At 40.4% G+C, this 19,518-nt stretch overlaps 1 protein-coding gene across 6 annotated transcripts in view; it reads right to left on the bottom strand.

Annotated features, from left to right (window-relative positions):
- Positions 1–19,518, bottom strand: part of ALS2 (alsin Rho guanine nucleotide exchange factor ALS2) — a 37,151-nt gene that overhangs the window by 10,825 nt on the left and 6,808 nt on the right. For all 6 annotated transcript variants that reach the window (XM_038142049.1, XM_038142046.1, XM_038142051.1 and 3 more), the window contains 18 exons: positions 18,544–19,460; positions 15,842–16,202; positions 14,824–14,992; positions 14,262–14,358; positions 13,782–13,859; positions 12,650–12,826; positions 10,890–11,061; positions 10,315–10,495; positions 8,564–8,629; positions 5,993–6,155; positions 5,031–5,162; positions 4,678–4,806; positions 4,301–4,371; positions 3,880–3,946; positions 3,390–3,592; positions 3,180–3,245; positions 1,689–1,787; positions 1,004–1,168 (listed from right to left, as the gene is read on the bottom strand). In XM_038142049.1, the coding sequence (XP_037997977.1) occupies positions 1,004–1,168; positions 1,689–1,787; positions 3,180–3,245; positions 3,390–3,592; positions 3,880–3,946; positions 4,301–4,371; positions 4,678–4,806; positions 5,031–5,162; positions 5,993–6,155; positions 8,564–8,629; positions 10,315–10,495; positions 10,890–11,061; positions 12,650–12,826; positions 13,782–13,859; positions 14,262–14,358; positions 14,824–14,992; positions 15,842–16,202; positions 18,544–19,460 (3,313 nt within the window). The remainder of the gene's footprint in view (positions 1–1,003; positions 1,169–1,688; positions 1,788–3,179; positions 3,246–3,389; positions 3,593–3,879; positions 3,947–4,300; positions 4,372–4,677; positions 4,807–5,030; positions 5,163–5,992; positions 6,156–8,563; positions 8,630–10,314; positions 10,496–10,889; positions 11,062–12,649; positions 12,827–13,781; positions 13,860–14,261; positions 14,359–14,823; positions 14,993–15,841; positions 16,203–18,543; positions 19,461–19,518) is intronic.

The following is a 19,518-nucleotide window of genomic DNA, read 5'->3' as shown; positions in this document are numbered from 1 at the left end:
CCTGAGACCAGAAGCAAAACTACATCAGGGCAGCTCACTCATGAGCTAGTAACTCACTCATGAGTAGTGCTGGAGTGAAAAGCAAACGTCACTCTCCTCCTTCACCATGAAATAACAATGCATTTACAAATTCTGGAGGTGAGAGGATTTGCAAGAAAAGTGGTATCTATTTGTCCTAGGAAAATAAATTACTAAAGAAAGTATGCAGACACATCCTGGCACTACAGTGTAAGAACAGCCACCAGCCCTGAGCAAGACCAAGTGCAAAACTGACATGAGGAAATACCTAGAGATGTTACAACAGCTCTGTTTCAGAAGAACATCTCCCCTTTACACTCCAGACTTTTGCCTGCTTGCATTTCAAGTGGACATTCAGTTAAACCAACAACAGATCCTTGGGCATTCACCACGAGCTCTTTCCAGAAAAGCAATCATTAAATTGGTGACTGAAAGGCAGATTATATTGATATGTGGTCAGGGTTCATTTACTACACATATTTAGTGCAAGTCTGTCTCTGAGACCATAATTTCAATAATCTGCCCTGAGAGGAAGCATCTTCTCTCCACTGCATTGGCAGAATAAGCCAATGGAAAACCTGAGCATGAGTAGGAATTCATGAGCACCATTATCTGCCACTGAACAACCCAGTCTCATAGGCCTGAGATGAAAGAATACTCCTCTCATGAATTCATAACACTTTCAGGACATGCACAACACAACGCCTCAATAAGACACCATACTCAGAGCTAGTTATCAGGCAGGAGTATGACAGAAAACAAGACAGAAAAAAACCAATGCAATCCCTCCACCATTAACTCCAGAAGCAGCACCAAAAAGCAGTCCCTAGACCCATTTCTTTATACCATCAACCAAGAAAGCCCAGCAATAAAGAAGAAAAAAAAAAGACATGCACTATTATTGGTACTCACAAATCAAATCCTTTCCTACTCTTTTTGCAATTGCATGTCATACCCGAGTTTTAAGGATTTGTGGAAGCATTACCTTGTAATATCATCAAAAACTCCATAACCACTCTTCTTGTCCATTATCCACTGTCCAATGAACATACTGGGAGAAGAAGAGGTCAGCTTCCCACTGCGCAGTAGCCCATGCCCGTGCCGCATGTTATCCTGAAAACACCCTTCATACACCTCACCGGTAGCATAGCTGGAACAGCAACAACAGCACAGCAACAGGTAAGAGTCCTATCATCTACTGCTCTGTTGGAGGGCTGGTTTGGGAGTTTTTGATTGATTTTGTTTTGCTGGGTGCTTCCCCCAAACAGATAAACCCTCTCTTTTTCCTTCTAGGAATTGCATTACAACCACACCAAACAGCAACTCCAGTTAAAGTATGTTTGGGATAAAAGTGATCCTTTAATACAAGTCCTTGGATGCTTTATTGTTTTAAAGCCACTCTCTGCCCCAACAAGCAAGGCCGTTGGAGGTGATATTTATCTCTCAGACTGAAGAATCCTCTCTTGTTGCCAGGTGGCAGCAACATTAGAGCAGACATTAATAACTGACCGCTGTACAGGTTGCATTTGTGAGCAAAGCAGAAAATAAGCCACACTAACTACGACCACAAGTCTGCAGTGTCAGAAAGCTACACACAGAGGCTTGGTCAGAGCATCAGCCCTGCTCTCCTGCAGCCATGCAGTGCCAGCAACACAACTGCCACAAGTTACCTGTACACTCCATGCCCACACATTTTGCCTTCCTTCCAGTATCCCACGTAATGGTCCTCTTTATTCAGTGCTTTGTTAGGCACTCTGTATTCACCATACCTGCCAGTGCAGAGATGGAACACAAGCAGCTGTAACACCAACACATTTCCTTGACAGAGCAGATACCCATCACAGAGCCATTCTAAAATCAGAATGCTCTCTCTCATTTTTGTGCATCTTTAACTACAGCAGTCACAGATGATAGTTTTTATAAGAGAAAGCAAGAATTCCAGCATCACTAGATGGTCAATTTAGTCCATACTGCTCTCTCCTCTTTGATTGTGACATGTTGTAAATTCTGCTCTCATAGCCACAATGCAGTGTTTTCCGCAGGCTATGAGTCCTTTCAAATCACAAGACTGCTTCTACCTTTATTATTTTCTTCAGCTCTTGATAATTCAAGTACATGCTATTCCAGGGAAAGATAAGGGTATGTATTGCTATAGAAAAGATTTTTTCAAATGATGCTAGCTTCCAATTATACTCAGTGACAAGGAATTATTCACAGTTTCAGTATGCCTGAAAAGAATGAGATACACAACTCATTTTATTGATTTTAATCTCCTGAGGAGATCAAAATCCAGTTCTGAAGGTTCTCCTCAGAGCATGTCCACCCAACATGACACTGCTGTTAACTGCTGAGATTATAACATGCATGCTGAAATACAAGTATACACATTCGAGAATTTCAGCAATTACAGGTAAATACTAATCCATTTCTTTCTGGCTGGGACTTGTTTGCAGTATTTCCATCTCCAACAACCCTAAAATCTCCAGGATTAGTTACTTAGTTACAAATGACCAAAGCTCTAATCTTGTTTTATAGTTTGATATTATACCAACAGCCAAGAGGAATTTTAAAAAGCTGTCTGCAGTCAGACCCTGTTTCAATTTCCCCTCCAACCCAGTATTTTGAAAATACATCTCAAAGCCAATAAGACTTCTCACATATTTTTATCCTGCCCAATACAGACATGTCTGCTCACAAGATGCATATAAAAATTCCTTTGGAAATAAATTAATCTCTCAGTCTCAACAGTGTTCTAAGCAGATTCTTAGCAATGAAGTCCACAGAATAATTCAAAACTGTGTAATACATTAAGTTATTTTCAAGTGGTTTTATTTGTTTCACCAGATAACACGATAATGTTCAGACCTTCCATTCAGCCTACTTTCAGTCTCCTCTGTACTGGTTATCTTCATCATCAAGATCACATACTCTCATTAGTTTTCACCCAAACCCTGAAATCTCAATTCAAGATTTTGTCTCTTTGCTAAATTACTAATCTACCAGAAATATAGCAAAGAAAGCTCTAGAGAAGATGCATCACTGTGTTGCAAGACAGGTCAGTAAGATTCACTGCAAAACCTTTAATTAAAAAGGTTTTGTTGTTTTCTCCTACAACAAAAAGTATTTCTCGCCTGGCTCCACAAGGAGTTAGAATATCTTACCCATCCTCCAACCCCGTCCGGAAAGTCCCGGAGTACATTCGTCCATCTGCCCATTTTAGGATCCCTCTGGAAAAAAAATACAAACCCATGCAAATATGTATGATAATCAGTTCACTTTGCACTTTACAAATACCTTCTGTGAGTGAACCTACTTATTGTTACAGCAACCACTTCATTTTGGTTTCAACAGCTCCATTCCAATGCTTTTACCTTCCATGGGGTTTTCCTGAAAGCCACCTCCCGTCATAAACAGCATCCTTGAATCGAGGGTCCTTGTAGAAGGTGTATTTGGCACTGCGAGAAATAGGAGGTTCCTGCCTTGGCACATTCCCACCAGCTCCATACAGAATCATGTCAGAAGTCCCTCTAAGGGCCTGATCCACTGCTTGGCTTATTGCCCTCAGCCACTTGGTCTGAAACAGAAAGTGGCTCATGACAGAGTTTAGCCAATAGCTGTCTTTGCACCAACTCTCACCTTTCCAGCAAGCACAATCATGCCCTGGCACTGCTCGGCACAGTGCTGTGCACTGAAACACTGCTACACTCAGGCACCATGCACAGCCAGCCTGCACACTCAGCTGCAGAAAGATTTCATTATTGGGGAATACTCAGGCAATCCTTCTCCCAGTTTGATTTCACACTAGGGGAAAAAGCCTCATTTGTATCACTAAAGCCTTGTCAAATTTGTCGAAATGCCCACCTTCTCCTGCGGTGTTGAAGAAACAAGAACAAATTGTTCTTCAGGTGTTGTAATCTTCAACCCGTTCCTACACAGGGGAAAAGTATTTTAGTCTGTGAAATTCCATCCTGAAACCCCAAGGTTTCTTAGAGCATTGGTATTGTGTTCTCTCTTCCCTACCCCAGTTAACATTCCCTTTAAGTTAGCAATAAAAAGCAGCAGCAGCAAAGAAGACTTGCTTCCCTCTTGACCACCTTATTCTTTCTGATGTTTACACAACTTTTTTTAAGACACAGAAATACATTTTCTGAAACAAGAAAAAAGGGTAGGCATGACTGCAATCACTGCATTTCACTCCAAGTTCACAGTAATTGGTTACAAAATGCTCATCTTCTCTCCCAAAAGATCAGATTATTTCAGCATCACAAGCAAGAATACTCACACATTACCAGCTTCTTCTGAAAGAGCTTCTACCCACAGTGTGGACAAGGGAAAGATATGGTGTGTTGAGAACTGTAGGAAAGGAGAAGGGAAACATCACCAGTTACTGATCCATTAACCCATTTTTTTCCAAATGGTTTATTTTTTCCCCTTTGTTTGAGAACTAGGAAAAACTGAGCATTAGGGACTCTTTCCACCACTTTGCGTCAAGAAACAGCCAACAGAAACCATGGCAGCCACAGGGCAATGCAACCAAATGTTAAAAAGACACATAATTTCAGATATATTTTTACACTGGAAAAATTTTACTATATGAAAAATATGTAATGTAGTTTGAGGCAGAGAAAAGGTTTCATTGCTGGAGGCAAGCTGGCTCACCTGAGCATGTACCAGAGCGTCGTTGAAGAGGATGAACCAGTTCACAGAGAACCTTCCCGCGTGCTGCAGGGACAAGGCCCGGTTGCTGCTCTCACAGATCAAGCGCCGCTCCGGCTTCCGCAAGGAGTCCTGCAGGTGGAGTCAAAAGCAAAATGACACAATCCCACTCCTCACTGACTGTCACTTAAAGTCAGTGCTTTAGTCTTTCACAGTAAAGGCCCGACCTTTCCAAAGTAAAGCAACACCAGCTGGAAAACACAGCAAGTGCAACTGGGACAGCAGCATCAGTAATAGACACAGGCAGTAAGAGCAAGAGATTCAAGCTGCAAATGGCCTGGTAGTCATCACCATACCGTCATTTTCCCAGGAAAGGTCTTCCAGAAGCCAAGGGTGTATTCTGCTTCTTTCATTTTTCTGCTAAGATGGACAGCAAGGTTCTCATAACATGAACTAGAATCCTGCAGCTTCTGGTATTCTGGAGATGCCTGTAGGGCACAAGGTAAGACACAGCTGAGGGTGCTGCTGAACCCCTGTACCAACACCACCGACCAAGCTGCAATACAACTGCTCATTTCATTAAACCAGCACTAAGGGCATGACAGTTGGTCTAGGAATAAACAGAGCAGGCAGTTATTTTCTTGGCCACATGTTCTGTTAGTGTCTGATAGTTTTTAAAAATCACAAGAAGGTCCCTGAATGTTACAAGGAGAATGATTAATACGCATTACATGCTCTACTTTCTTGCAGCTTAACAAGCTGTGCCAGAAGTAGTGCTCATAATTCCAGGAACAATACTCTAAATTACTAATTACAATATTGGGCTAAATGTTGTAATTTAGCAAGCACAGGCACAGTGCTTGCTATAGTTACTGTGTAGTAGTTACTGTGCCTGTTTAGTCATCTTTTATTTCAAAACAAAGTAATTATACACATCTAAATGGGTGGTAAAAGTCTACCTAATATATATGTAGTGTTTTTTGTAGAGTATTACAGCCAAGGGTAGCTGCAATGATGCCAGATGAAACTGAAAAGCAACAGGCAATCATCAAAACAATATATTTGCAATTAAGCACTCAGGCACACAAACAAGCTCTGGCAGAATAACAAGTTTCTACCTGTCACATGATTTATGCAGGTGGTGTAAGATTATGCAAATAAATCTACAAGATCTTCCCTGCAGCAAATACAAGTTTGAAGTAGCTCCTCTGAGGAATAAACTGGTTTTAATTACCTGGCATTTGCTTCACACAGTTACTTCCAAGCTATAAGTTTCATGTGTTTATTTAATGCACTATAGATAGAAAAACCATCCTACCACTTCAAAACACGTGGCAAGCTTTAGCAAAGTTCTGGCATAATTATGAAGTCGTCCAAATGGCATGAAAAACAGAGCATTCAAAACTTCTACTAGCTGGAGGTTTTCCTCATTCTTCTCAGACAGTTTCTGTAACAGCTCCTGGTTTTTACTCAAGAAGTCTCTAAATGATGGGACCATTGGGAAACAGAAGGATGAGGAAAAAGAAGAAGAAAAAAGACATTAAGGCATCAGTGATGTTTTATGTAATGCTGCTTATTCACCTATTTACAATTTACTTTGAGGAAGTACAGCAGTAAAGACATGTAGCTAAAACTGCAACACAAGATTTGTTTTTTACTTCTAATTTCATATGCTCAGTCATCAAACTGGCTGAAGGAAGGTGACTATGTTGCTCACTTGGAGTGTAACCAATTGCCTTTTTCCTCTTTACCACTTGATTAGTAAAGAACAAACAGGTGGGAAAGACATCCCCATTGCTTTTAGAGTAGTAAGTTTCTAACACTCTTGATTCATGCAAGAAGGCCTAAAAGAATCTTAACTTTGCTCTAGCGCACTTCCCTAAATATACTGAAATAATTTCTTTTCCCTGCTGTTGTTCAAGGCAACTGAGCAGTTCTTGCCCTAACTACAAAAATTACATCCTACCTCAGAGAAAGGCAGGAACCTGTTCAATCCTCAATCTGATTTCCAAGAGGGAGAACTAATCTATTTCAAAGAAGAAGAGGGAAATGATTCTGAAGACACTAAATTAGCACACAAACCCAGGATTTCCTCATTAAAAGGCAAGCACACCTATTTTTCCCTCTCCTTCACTGTAAGTGTGTGCTCACTGGTGCTGGCACATAGAACAGTGCACTGAAACACATCCAGCTGGGAAACAGTTAAACCACAAGTTGCAAGAATCAGGTGAGGCTGAGAAAGCAGACCCCAGGGACAGCAAAACAGATCTGACTTCACAGCAGTGTCCCTAAGAATGCTACACCATTAGTGAGATGCCATCACACACAAAATACTGTACCTTGCCCAGGTCTGCTGGTGGTATTTAAGAACTCTGATACTGGACTAGCCTTAGGAAGAAAGTCTTCTTTAGAGAGAAGACTGTTTTTTCTAATTTTAAATTCATGCCTCTGGACAGCTTACTGTTTTTAATTTTGAGATCCTCACATGGAGGTTTTTCTGTTGAAAAGCATCAAACAATAACAGACAACGCTACAGCTTGTCCACTCTTTTAAAGGACATGCTCAAAAACCTGCCAACTATGGAGACTTCCATTGAAGCTGGCACTTTTTTTAAAGTCAGGACTACATCCAATGCATTCATGCTGCAGAACATCCATAAAAGATGGGCTGACACCATTAACCATTTACTTAAGACAGTACCCCTCAGGGAAGGAGTGGGGGGAAATTCATCATTAGCAGCAAAGATATTCTTAACTTTCCTTTGCAAGAAGCAGGACAAAACTTGCATGCCATCTCTTCCTGAAGTGTTATTTACCTAATGAGACCCTGGTCGCAGTAGAAGCTGTGACACCCAGCAGTGACAACTGATGTGATGAATTCAGCACTGGGTGATTTCAGTATGAATTATAAACAAGCTTATACTTGAACTAAGATTTCCTCTAAGTCACCCTAAAAATCCTGACCAATGAAAGAAAGATTCTCAGCGTCCCTCAGCAGGGTGATTCTGTATTTAGACTTTGGCACTGATCCTCAGAGGGCAGAATATTCTTTGTCCTAGGTACCTGTGTTTCCAAGAACTTCCAGTACCATAATTTACACTGCATCCAAAGCTCTCCATAAACGTTAAATGAATTACTCCCAATTACAGAATTTGCGAAGGAAAGGCAGCAATTCCACAGACAAAAATTACCCTCAGTACAACAACTTCTTCAAAGCACTAGGGTGAGAGACCCAGCGTGACTACTTTATTTCCCAGACAAAAACTCTACAGAAATGAGAAAAAAGCTTCAGGATCTAGAAACCTCAACTGTACTGTCTCAGGCCTTAAAATACAATTCCTTCCTCACATTTACAACATCTATGCATGAAATTAAGCAAAGAAACCTTGAGAGGCAGAGAAAATGCACATGCAGAAATACTGTTTTTGCATCATTTTAAAGCACTTCCATAAACTTAAAGAATTCAAATGCAATTAATTCACCTAATCTTCTGGAGCTTATTTTCTTTGGTATTTTCTTGACAGCAACATTTGAAAGAATAAACACTAACACTGAATAACGACAAACACTTAACCTCATTTATCCAAAGTTTTAAAAAACCATGATCTGAACTCTGTGTTTCTTCGAAGGAATTTCCAATAACAAGCTTTTTTTCCTCCCTTCTCCACCTTCAAGATGAACTAACTGAGTGCAGCAGCATTTTAACCCAAATTTTTATCACAGTTAAGAGGAGGTAACTTTCTCTTTATTTGAAGGAAAAGGAATTAGTGTACTCAAGTATGCTGAGAGCAAGTCTCTGCATGGTCATCACTACACACATACAGTCTCCATTCTTTACAGTTCTTTGCTAATCGATAAAAATGTCCAAAAAATGGTAAAGGTTTGCTTACATTGCTGGCTTAGCAAGGAGCATAAATCCTCCCATTACGAGAAAGTTTGTTACTGAAGTACAATACCTAATACAGGGAAGAAAAAGATCTTCAATTACAAAATGAAAACATCCCGGAAAGCAGCAACTGTTGAAATGTCCAAAAGTTTATGACGAGGTCCGTAATACATTTTACTACACAAGTTATACAGTACTCGAGCAACACTCAGTGTTACTGAACACTTGGCATTCACCTTCCACATGGAGCACTGAACATGCATTACTTCACATTTCTGCTGCCATTAGCCCAATGCAGAGGGCTTACTTGAATTTTACTTTTGTTTCTCTCAGATTTGCCTGTGTAGAGAATAAACCACCTGTTTCAACCATTGAGTGCTACTAGCTTCTAATTAGAGTCAAGATGGAAATTTCAAGAGAAGAATTTTCTCTTCCTGCTATTCAACATTCTATGACTTCTCCCCACCACCATTAAAAAAACAAAGCAAAACCACCTTTCTCCAAGGGAAGAGGTCTCAGCTCAGCCCATTTAACACATTATACTTGTGTTGCCTGACTGATCCTTGAAAGATACTCATGGTGTAACACCAAGGCTCCGATGCCATACACATAAAAACATGTAAGCAATAGGGAGCAAAGGGGGAGAGTACAAGACAAACAGTAGTGAGAACAGAGATTAGGTATTTCAGTCTCTGAGGAAGAAAAAATTAAAACCTTCTATTCTGAGTAATGAGAATCAATTTTGAAAATCCAGGTTACAAGAAAAATTCAAGTTGGAGACTAAGTAAGAAAATGAGAAAACATATTTAGAATTATGAACAATCTATATGATAAAAAAAGATGGAAGCTTCTTTTAGGGGTGATACAGCATGTGTTCGTCACTGACCTAGCAAAAATGTTCTTGGTTGTGCCTGTGTTCAAAAAAGTGCAACTAGTTATCCATTCAAACTGCTACTGCATAACGAAGTTGACAACTACTGCCTAACAACTGAAGTAGATAATCTCAAAATTTTGTTTCCCTGGATATTTTCAGATATCTGGTAACCAAGGCTACATTCAGATACAACACTCGTAAACTTTCTGTTAAGCCATTATTTTCACAAAAAGCTAAGTATGATGAGACTTCTAGCACATTTAAATAAATTCTCCAAGAGTTACTGATGGGAAAGACAGAAAACTGGCTGACTGCATAGATCTTCTCTCCCAAATGCATTAAGCCAATAAAAACAATAACTAGGAAAACACAGACTTAATTCTCAGTACTAAAGCAGCTCCAGCTTTTGGGTGACAGGTGTAATGTCAGCTGTTTAGCAGGGATGAGGACAGAAGAATTTTTGTCTGGAAGACAATCTTTAGTTAATGACTACTGAAAAAGCATTTGGTAACCTCAATAAACCCCCAAAGGTAGCTTTCATTAGCAGCCTAGCAATGGTAAGTCTTATCACATTATACTACAAGATTCTTAGTAAGGGATAAATATTTAGGCTTATAGGCAGCAACCAAAGAAAAGTCTGTACCCAGAGTTTTACACAAAAGAAGGTGATGCTGTTCATGTGCCCCACTGGTGAAGACTTGGAAATACATCTCACTACAAAATGAATCCATTTGTGTAAAACTCTCCACACGTTTCTAAATCACAACAATGCAACAGTTACAAAGCTTTCCTTATGACCTACTTTCCCTTAACTCAGGGCTTGTTGCAGTCAGTAGATTAAGCCTGCAGAGACTCAAGATGAGAGGGAATTGGATACTTGCTCAGTGTAACTATCCAAAAAGAGACTGGAATGCTTCAGGATGGCCAAGCTCCTGGCTTCTTTTACTCCATGAAGAAAGCTACTTAAAGAAGCTCCATGTTGACCAATGAGATAGCACAGCTTGCTGAACCTGCTTGCCATTTCCTGCAACAACTGGATTGCATTTGCATTGCCCAAATTATCTGTAACAGACCAGAAAGCAATTTAGCTTACCTTATGAAAGAGCAGCACCCATTAACAGAGAGAATCTCAACATGGTGCTGTTTAGATGTTTTATCAGCACTTTCACCTCATGGATACATTACCCAGAATCAGAAATTCAACACTTTTAGACTAAATACAGCTCAAATAATGAAGGTATTTCAGGTGAAACCATAGGAAAGTGCAAATATTAACAGAATGAACACTGTCAAAATGCAACTGTCTTCCACCTCTTCATCCCCTCTCCAAGGTGAGAAAGCAAGAGCTTCATTTTATCTCGAAAACATATTATTAGGTTTAAATTTTGCATAACAGAAACTTGTTGTGGAATGTAGGGGAAACAATACCAAGGAAAACATTAAAAGAAGGTCTTACCTAAACCTAAAAGAGGTCTAAGAACCTGAGATTTGATCTCGCTCAGTTTGAAATAAAACCTTCTCTCAGTAGCAGCCAACTCATGCAAACTGGCAATATATCCCATTACGTTTTTGTCAACTAAGGCCAGACAGTTGTCACCACCAGCTATCACATTGCTTATGTACCCTATCTGAAAGATGAAAAAGAGAAAAGAAAAAACAGCAGCTTTAATGTTTTTCTTTTTACACTCCCAATTTAAAATTAAAGTAATGCAAATAAAACGTATTTTGAAGAGCTAAGTGGTAGTAATTGATAGTAAGCATTAATTACCTTCAGTGACAAACAACCCATTCAATACTGTCTTAATACAAGAATGGCAAAAGTTGAAGATACATTTATAGCCACTGCTGTTCATTTTCCTGACTCTGACAGAACAAAAAGACAATAAATGAATCACTTTTTAAGGTGGCTCATACAACCATACCATGTTTAAGAGACAGTGATCTTAAATTCAGTCACTTTAGCATCATTACATCATACATTTCTCCTATTAAATACGAAGAATATACTTTATTAGAACTATGACTGTGCTCTGGACAGGTCCTTTCTGGACCTGGAATATGTCATTTTATTGATAAGAGTCCAGTTTATTGACACTGCAATACTCCTAACAGTGGTACTTGCTTTCCACAGTAGATCAAAGCAAAATTCTTATCTAAGGTCAGCACAAGTGCCACTGATGTATTGTGGTTCCTCACTAATCTTAGCTCACATGCAAAAGTGAGTAATTCAGAGTTTGAGCTCTACTTTTATTTCCTTGATTGCTAAATAGAGGATTCCTTTGAAACACTGAGCCAAAGTTGTTCAACAGGCAACCAATTCTTACATGCAAGAGCCTACCAATCATCCTTGAAGAGAAGGGAATGGCTAGCAACAGTCTTACAGAAGGCATACAGGTGTGTGTGTCTGCACGCACAGACACAGACCCAGTGTCTAAATCTCTGTCCTTCCTCAAAACACTTCCCAAACAGCTGTTCTGCTCAATTTAAGGAAATAGCAGTGATACCCAGAGGAGCTAAGGCAGAGACTCTCTACCCTCACACTTTCCTTTTTGTTACCTTAAACTCACGTTGGTCTGAAACCATACACAAACTGGAAGATGACATGCAATCAGAGTTCACACCGCTACCTCATGCCAACCTCAAGGCACATGTAAGATTCAGCTTCATAAAAAAACTCTGCAGGGGCACCTCCTGTCTCCCATTAACATCAAATGCACATTTCTGCTTAGATCCACCTTTGCACTCCCGTGAAAGGGAGGAGTAGGGACGGAGAAGGTGCAGGACTCACAGGGACCTTCTGCCCAGTCACAAACAAGAGGCAGAATGGAGTAAGAGAACAGAGCAGCCCGTGGCCTCAGCCAGGTGACAGACAAGCAAATGAAGAGCAATGGCAGTGAAGCCTGGACACAAAGACTGGTGAAGCAGAGCACAAGAGAAGAGTGCATTTCTGCAGCACGCACAGACAGAAGGACATGGATTAACACACTAGAAACACCTCCTTGTCCCTCAAACAGAAGGGAAGGCCAAGAAACAGGCAGGGGAGAGAATAATACTAACTCGACCTTTTCTCTGCACCTCATCCAATGTGCTCTCATTTGACTACTAGGAACCAACCACGTGGCTTGACACCCTCAAAGCTCATCAAACCACCAGCACCGTGCTGTTTCCCAAGGGCACCAGTATGATCTGTACTGACTTAAAGGAAATAACACTCACCTTACTACAAGCTACTAACAAAACTGGACTCTTAGTACAGCTATTTTCGTTCAAATTATTTTCTGATGATGTCTCCTGGCCGCTGTAATATAATCCAGGCTGGAAGTCTTTCTCATCTGCTAAGAAGAGAGAATAATCTAGTCCTGCTGCTGTAGTCCAAATACCATCACCGCACACCTAAAATTCAGGAGGAAGGAAGACATTAAAAATCAGCACCCAAAGCTGGAAGGAGAGAAAAGTACACAACTCTTCTAGTCACACATGTACATAGTACACCTGCCAAGACAAACTATTGCAATAACCAGCCAATTTTTCAGCTTCAGTGTCTCATAACAAACTCCTTGCACATATACTGAAAACTCTTTCCAGTTTTCTTTCTAATGGCTGATTTTTTTGCCTTTCAGTTACAAATCAGTTTTATTTTTAAATGGGCATCAAATGAGTTTGATTGAAGTGGAACACTATTCTCCCCTCTACATTTAACTGGGAAATCTATATAAACCTGGGAGACAGTTAATCTGCCGTACATTAATTTACATGAGACCTAAGCAGGAAAATTATGCAGCTAGCTTTCCATTAAGATGAGCACTAGAAAACATGGGAAAGGCTGTGGTCTAACCCAAAAATTGTTATTTTACTATTCACTCAGTGTGGTGAAAAGTTCAAAACAAAGAGAAAACCCACTGCCAAAATTCTGCAAAGCTCCGGAAATAAGGAAATGAACAACAAATGCGGCCGTGGTCCAGCCAAGCTAAAAACACTAGAAACAATTGTTTAGAATAAAAACAGAGTTCTGAAGTATTTAGAAGTTTCAACACTGCAACATCAATATCAGAGAAACCAAACACAAGGTAAAAGTGAAATCTGATAAGAAGATACAACCAGTCACATTTCTCAGTTCTAGAACTTCGCTGTGGTCAAACACCAGAGGAAGTCTGTAAATGATTTCTTGGGTAGATTTTCACAAGCTCATCTAAAGATCATTTTACAGCATAAGGCAAAGAAAATCAAGGGCTCTATTATTAAATAGCACATAGATCCATGAACAGGTCCTTCCCAGAAATTACTCTGCACTCATTTGTACAAGAAGAGACTGTAAACTGAAAGAAGAAAACCACAGAAAACAAAGTACCTTTGCAAGACGAGGGACGGTTGTTGGGGAGTTCAAGTGACCGAGCTGGCCAGAGATATTACTGCCCCAGGAATACACCTGCAAGAAGCAGCACTCAACATCACAGTGTACATTTATAGACATTGAAACATACTGAACTGTGGTAGTACAACACATCAAGTGTGCAAGCACACAAGTCAAGGCTATAGAATTCATGCACTGAGAAGCACTTCCTTCATTTTCACTGCCTTCCTACATTCTGAGATTGTCTTCTCACATTCAGAAAGAGAATGCACCAAACCAACTCACAGCAATCTTTAAACATAATGTTGATGGTACATGCAGAACTTGGGCAGAAATACAATTTACATTCCACGCTACTTCCATGCTGCCTCCCACAAACGGGAACAAAAGTTCAGAAGCAAAAGAAACTAAAAACTAGAAAAGACCAAACATGATAATTACACCAGAGAAACAATAAATGGTAACAATCACTGGTACCTGGGATTTGGCAGTGAGTGCTAAGGAATGATGGCCACCAGCAGAGAGGTGAATCACTTCCTTACCATCAAGGCTTTTCACACACAGTGGCTGAAGCCTGTCAATCCCCAGAACCCGTAAGATGAGGGAAGAGGGGTAGAATGTGGGAAAAAGAAAAAATATTATCAGAGGTACTGTTAATGTAGAAACGCTCAAGGTTTTATTTCCTTCCCCAAAACAAATTAGAAAAAGCAAAGATATATGGAACTTTCTGGCAATAAACCAGCTTAGTCAAAATGGTCAGGAAGGGCAAAAGTTGATGACAGACCTCACCCCAATTTGGACAAAGTCAAAATATCACCAAAACTGTTACTGATTACAAAGGGTAAAATTGGAATTGATTTATGTTCAGTAACAATACAACATGAAACATGTTACTTGGAGAAACTTAGGTCACAACACCTAAAAGAACAAGCAGACACTGCATGGCAGATGTTTAAATTTGAGAAGCTGAGACAGTTCAATATTCAAAATTTTCTAGCAATCTCCTGAATAAAAAAAACATTTTTCAAAGAAATCTCACCTTGGCAGAACATCACCATGCCCTAGCTGTCCTTCCTTGCCCTTCCCCCAGCTCCACACCTCTGTTCTTAGAGAGGGCAAGAGAGCATCAGCTTCACCACTGTAGGTTGGAGTCAGAGCCACAGTCCTCATTTTTGCCCGTCCTACCTTCCGTAAGAGCCTTGGGGAAACTGAGCAGAGGCCAAGAAAGAGAAAAATTTCTGATCACTTTGGTAAATGTATCACTCAGATTGTGTGTTACATAGTAACAGCAATACTTCATAGCAAGTGATCAAAACTTCTTGAAGCAGTTTTAATTCAAGTCAGAGAACAGAGGTTGACAGGCAAGACAATAGGTTATGGATACAAAGAAGTAACACAGGTGCTAAAACCAGGTAGATATCAAGTAGTGTTTACCAGCTGCTAAAGTTTAGCAGACATATGAGAATCATGCAGTTATAATGAAGCAAATGAACCAAAACAAACTATACATTAAAATGTTTTAAAAGAAAATAAATCCTTGCAGCAAATACTTCAATACTTCCTAAATCTCCCCTCAAATCCAAGATCAATATGGAACTAAACCATATACACGTTCAGAGCAATTAACAGCACTAAAATCTGTGAGGGAACAAAGTCATTACATTTGAAGCTCAGCAGTGGGAACTGGAGTACTTATAGGTCCCTGGCTCAAAACCAGCTCAGTGCACTGCAGATTACAGACCATACAGATTTTTATCAGCTACAAAACCAACATGAAAGATCATTTGGCAATATGACTCCTCCAATGTGCTCACTTTACCTTAATTTAACAAGAAAGACCATTTGTAAATCCACTGGTTTTGGTTTTCTTAGCATGCAGTATCTGCTAGTCTTCACTCTCTCCACTGCTTTCAAGTCCTAAGATATTGTTTAGAATTCATACACACCTTCGAGAGATCATTAGATTTGTGTTTAATAAATATTTGGGTTTTTTTCCCTTATAAACCTCCACATTATTATAAGTTTTCCAGTGTTTTTTCCCCAAGACACTTGTTTACCTTGTGACAACAAGCCAGGCAGGGAAAGCCTTCGACTCCCTCCTTCAGATTCCTCTTCTCTAATATCTACTAAACTGGAACTCTTCTTCCCCTGCATGGATTCCAGCCTGACTTGCTCTTCTCGACTGTCCTTCAGAGCTTCGGGCCCCGGGGACCTGCTGCCTGACTGAGATCCTGGCTCACTCGAAGATGTGCCATAGAAGTTCATGACTTTCTTCAGGGACAAGGCTCCAGCCTCGTAGGTGGCAGCGACTCTCACCCCAACCGCTGAGGCACACGAGGCCACCAGGCTGTTCAGGGTGGATGTGCTGCTACCCGGAGGGCCAGGGATACAAGCGCTGAGCTGCTCCTCTTGAGATGGCTAAAACCAAAGGGAAATGGGAAATATCAGAGCAGACAGAACAGTAGGACAATGATACACATTCACTATTCAAATCATGGGCCAGACTGAACACCATGTAATCTTTATTAGTAATGTTTACTGTAAATTATAGATGTATTTTAACTGTATATAATACAAATTATCTAGGGTTTTTGTGTACTTCTATTGCTCAAATTGATTTTTTAAAGCTAGCACCAAGCACCATTTCTAAAAGGTCTGGGCTTTGTTGCACATGTCTTGTAGCTCATCCATAAGAGACTAAGTCTGGGGTTTTTAGATACCAACAAAAAAGGATCTTTGCACACAAATATAAGAAGGGATATAATTTTAAGCTTATTACCAACTTCTTTGCCACCAATGAAAGTGCATCAGTGAGCATGCTCCATTTTGAGAGAGATCTTTTCAATACGGTAAAAGGTAAACAGCAATTCATGGATTCATTTTGCAAGGCCTATCTTAAAACCTGGCTGGGCTGTGTCCCCCTAACACCATTGTTGTATGCATATAAAGCTTAGTCAATAATCATTAAGTGACATGAGGGACAAACTGACTGAAGGCAATTATTAGCCTCAGCACACCATTACCTGTAATAGCAATCAGCTGACCCATCAAATAAGAAGCAATGCTCAAAATGACCTCTGAGAAATAGTTTGAATATTGAAACAAAGACAGCAAAGTCCCATTTTCCCATCAAATACACAATGGAAAATGGTATTATTACAAGTACTACAGTTCATTTTATTCTGCAAAACAAAAACAATCTTTGACTTCTTTAAAACTTAGGTAAAAGGACTGGGATTGGTTCTATTTACTTCATCCTATTTCTAAAAGGCATACCAAGCAAAACAGGAAAGAAAACTTCATTTGTGTAGGAAAGCAAAGAAAAATTAAGGATTTTACTAATGCTGAAAGGTTACATTAGACCTCATCTCTGCTCTTCACCTGTATTTCAATTGTGGAAGATTCAGTGAATCAATTCCAATCTTGATTCCTGAAACTGTACAAGGAAAACAGTGCTCTGGAAATATGCCAAGAACAAGGAACTGAGGAAGGGAGCATGAAACTATGTGTTTCAGTCATTTCTCAATACTGGAGCTCTTGCCAGAGTCTGAGGTGCCCACAACTGCTAGAATGCATTCATTATAGCAAAAAGCAAAAGAAAGAGCAAATGTATTTACACAACATTCATTTCTCTAAAGGAAGTTTTTCTCAGAGTAAGAAAGCATAACTTGCTGAACTACCAAATTACTGGACAGATTTTAAAACTATGGAGGTTTTGTTGCCACCAGAGGCAGTAACAAAAATCAACTATTTCTTAGGTATTGTGAAATCTTTTTCCCAGTACCACTGTGGAGAATATTTCACTGCAATTACTAAGAAAAAAATAAATCTGTGTCTGCACAACACTTTAAATGACAAAAGATATTTTCAGAATTCCGGTGTCAGTTTTGTGGCAAATTAGGCCACAGAGCAGCAGGGCTCCTCACAGGACAGTAGTTAAGTAAGGACTGCCAGATTGCACTGTGAGATTCTGGGTTAGTTTTCTGTCTAGTAACTTTTGGGTTCTATGTTCTTCCCTTTGCCCCTAATTACGTTTCCTTTTTTTTTCCCCCCTCTAAAAACCAGAAAACAGTATTTTGTCAGGGAGCCACAAACAGCTCTTGAACCATCATGTCAAGCATTTTCTGATGCTTACTAAGAGATGAGTACTTGACTGTTCTGCTATAGCATCAAAACAGTGTTGTTGAATCATTTTCCATGCTACACAGAATAGCACTTACACATCTCCCACCACTTTTTACGAGTTTGTGCCACCCCTACATTATTACCATTAGAAACCTTTTGGTCAAAGCTTTTAGCAATTTGCAATCCAGAATTTTTAACTGATTGAGAAATTAGATGGATTTGTGAGGGATGTGTTCCAGGTACAGAAATTAAACCTTTACCTTAAAGGTAAATTGGATGAGTACCAGTAAGATCCACTGAATCCTTCTGCCCCACACAAATGGAAACCCATGCATCAGGAAACAGAGCACAGAAATTGGCTTCTGTGGTTCTGGTATTGCAGACCATGAGGAGGAGAGATTAAAGCACTGTCAAGGCTGCCCACAATGAAGGCTCACAATTGAACAGCAATGCAGAACAAAAAAAAATTTCCACTTAAAAGTTGAGGACCATCAGAGAAAAAGCCACTTGGAAACTATAAAAACACCACAGCTATATTAAAGTAAGTTTTTCATTTGTAAAAAGAGTAATGTTGTCACATATGCAAGAGATGTTATTGCAAATTATAAGCGGTGATTAGTGATTAGGTACCAACCTGTTCAGGCTCTGTACAGATGTTTTTATTCAGGCTCTCATTTAATGAGTTATCTGACAAACCAATTAAGTACTCTTTCCCCGCTTTTTTGTCCGAGAACAGAGTATTTCCTGAACTAGAAATTCCACTATCTTCCTGTCCACCGCTGCTGGAAAGGCCACTCGGTCCATCAGATTCTAAACCTACAAGCCCATGTTGTTCCACAAGTGGTTTCTGACAGTCTTCACTTTGGCCAGCCGTTACACTTTTGCCTCCAGGAGTGTCCGATGACGGACAGAAAACGTGGTCTTCCGGCTGGTTATCAGAGAGTGCTACACCCAGTGGGCAGCAGTGACTATCTGAAATGATTACATGATCCTCCTTGTCTGTCATGGTAATGAGAGGCTGACTGCAGTGATTGCATCTCTCTGGGATAGGCTTCATTTCCTGCACAGGGAGACATTGTACCAGAGCCAGGCTGTGGTAGGCTCCACAAGCAATCTGGAGCACAACACGTCCTGCCAGGTGCTCTACCTTCTGTGGCTTTGTCACTGGGAAAGTTGTTGTTATGAGACCGAGCTGGCAGCCGCTCCCCCAGGCCCATATCTCTCTGCTCAGTGACAGTGCCAGCGTGTGCTCCTCTCCACACGCCAGCTGCAGAATCCGTACTGATAGCAGAGGGCTGGTTTCGGAATCGCAGATGCTGACGAGCTGGGGCTCGGGCACACGCGGCTGGTTCGCAGCTGCGCACTGGCCAGCGGAATTGTCCCCCCACATGTACACCACACCGCTCTCCGTCACGGCTCCATTGTGGAAGCTGCCGGCTGCCACTGTAATAATACGATGTCCGAGCAAAGCACTCTCTAAGACAGGACTGTTAACACATTCCTCAGGTCGTGACCTCCAGGACAGCTTTCCAAAACTGTAGACCTCTCCACCTGGGAGGGCGGGAAAAAGAAAAACAAATCCTAGTATGAGTGTAAAACCAATTGTCAA

Source organism: Motacilla alba, chromosome 7, assembly GCF_015832195.1.
Source record: "Motacilla alba alba isolate MOTALB_02 chromosome 7, Motacilla_alba_V1.0_pri, whole genome shotgun sequence".
NCBI classification, from domain to species: domain Eukaryota; kingdom Metazoa; phylum Chordata; class Aves; order Passeriformes; family Motacillidae; genus Motacilla; species Motacilla alba.
The sequence above is the reverse complement of the archived record's forward strand: the minus strand, read 5'-3'. Positions and strand labels throughout refer to the sequence as shown.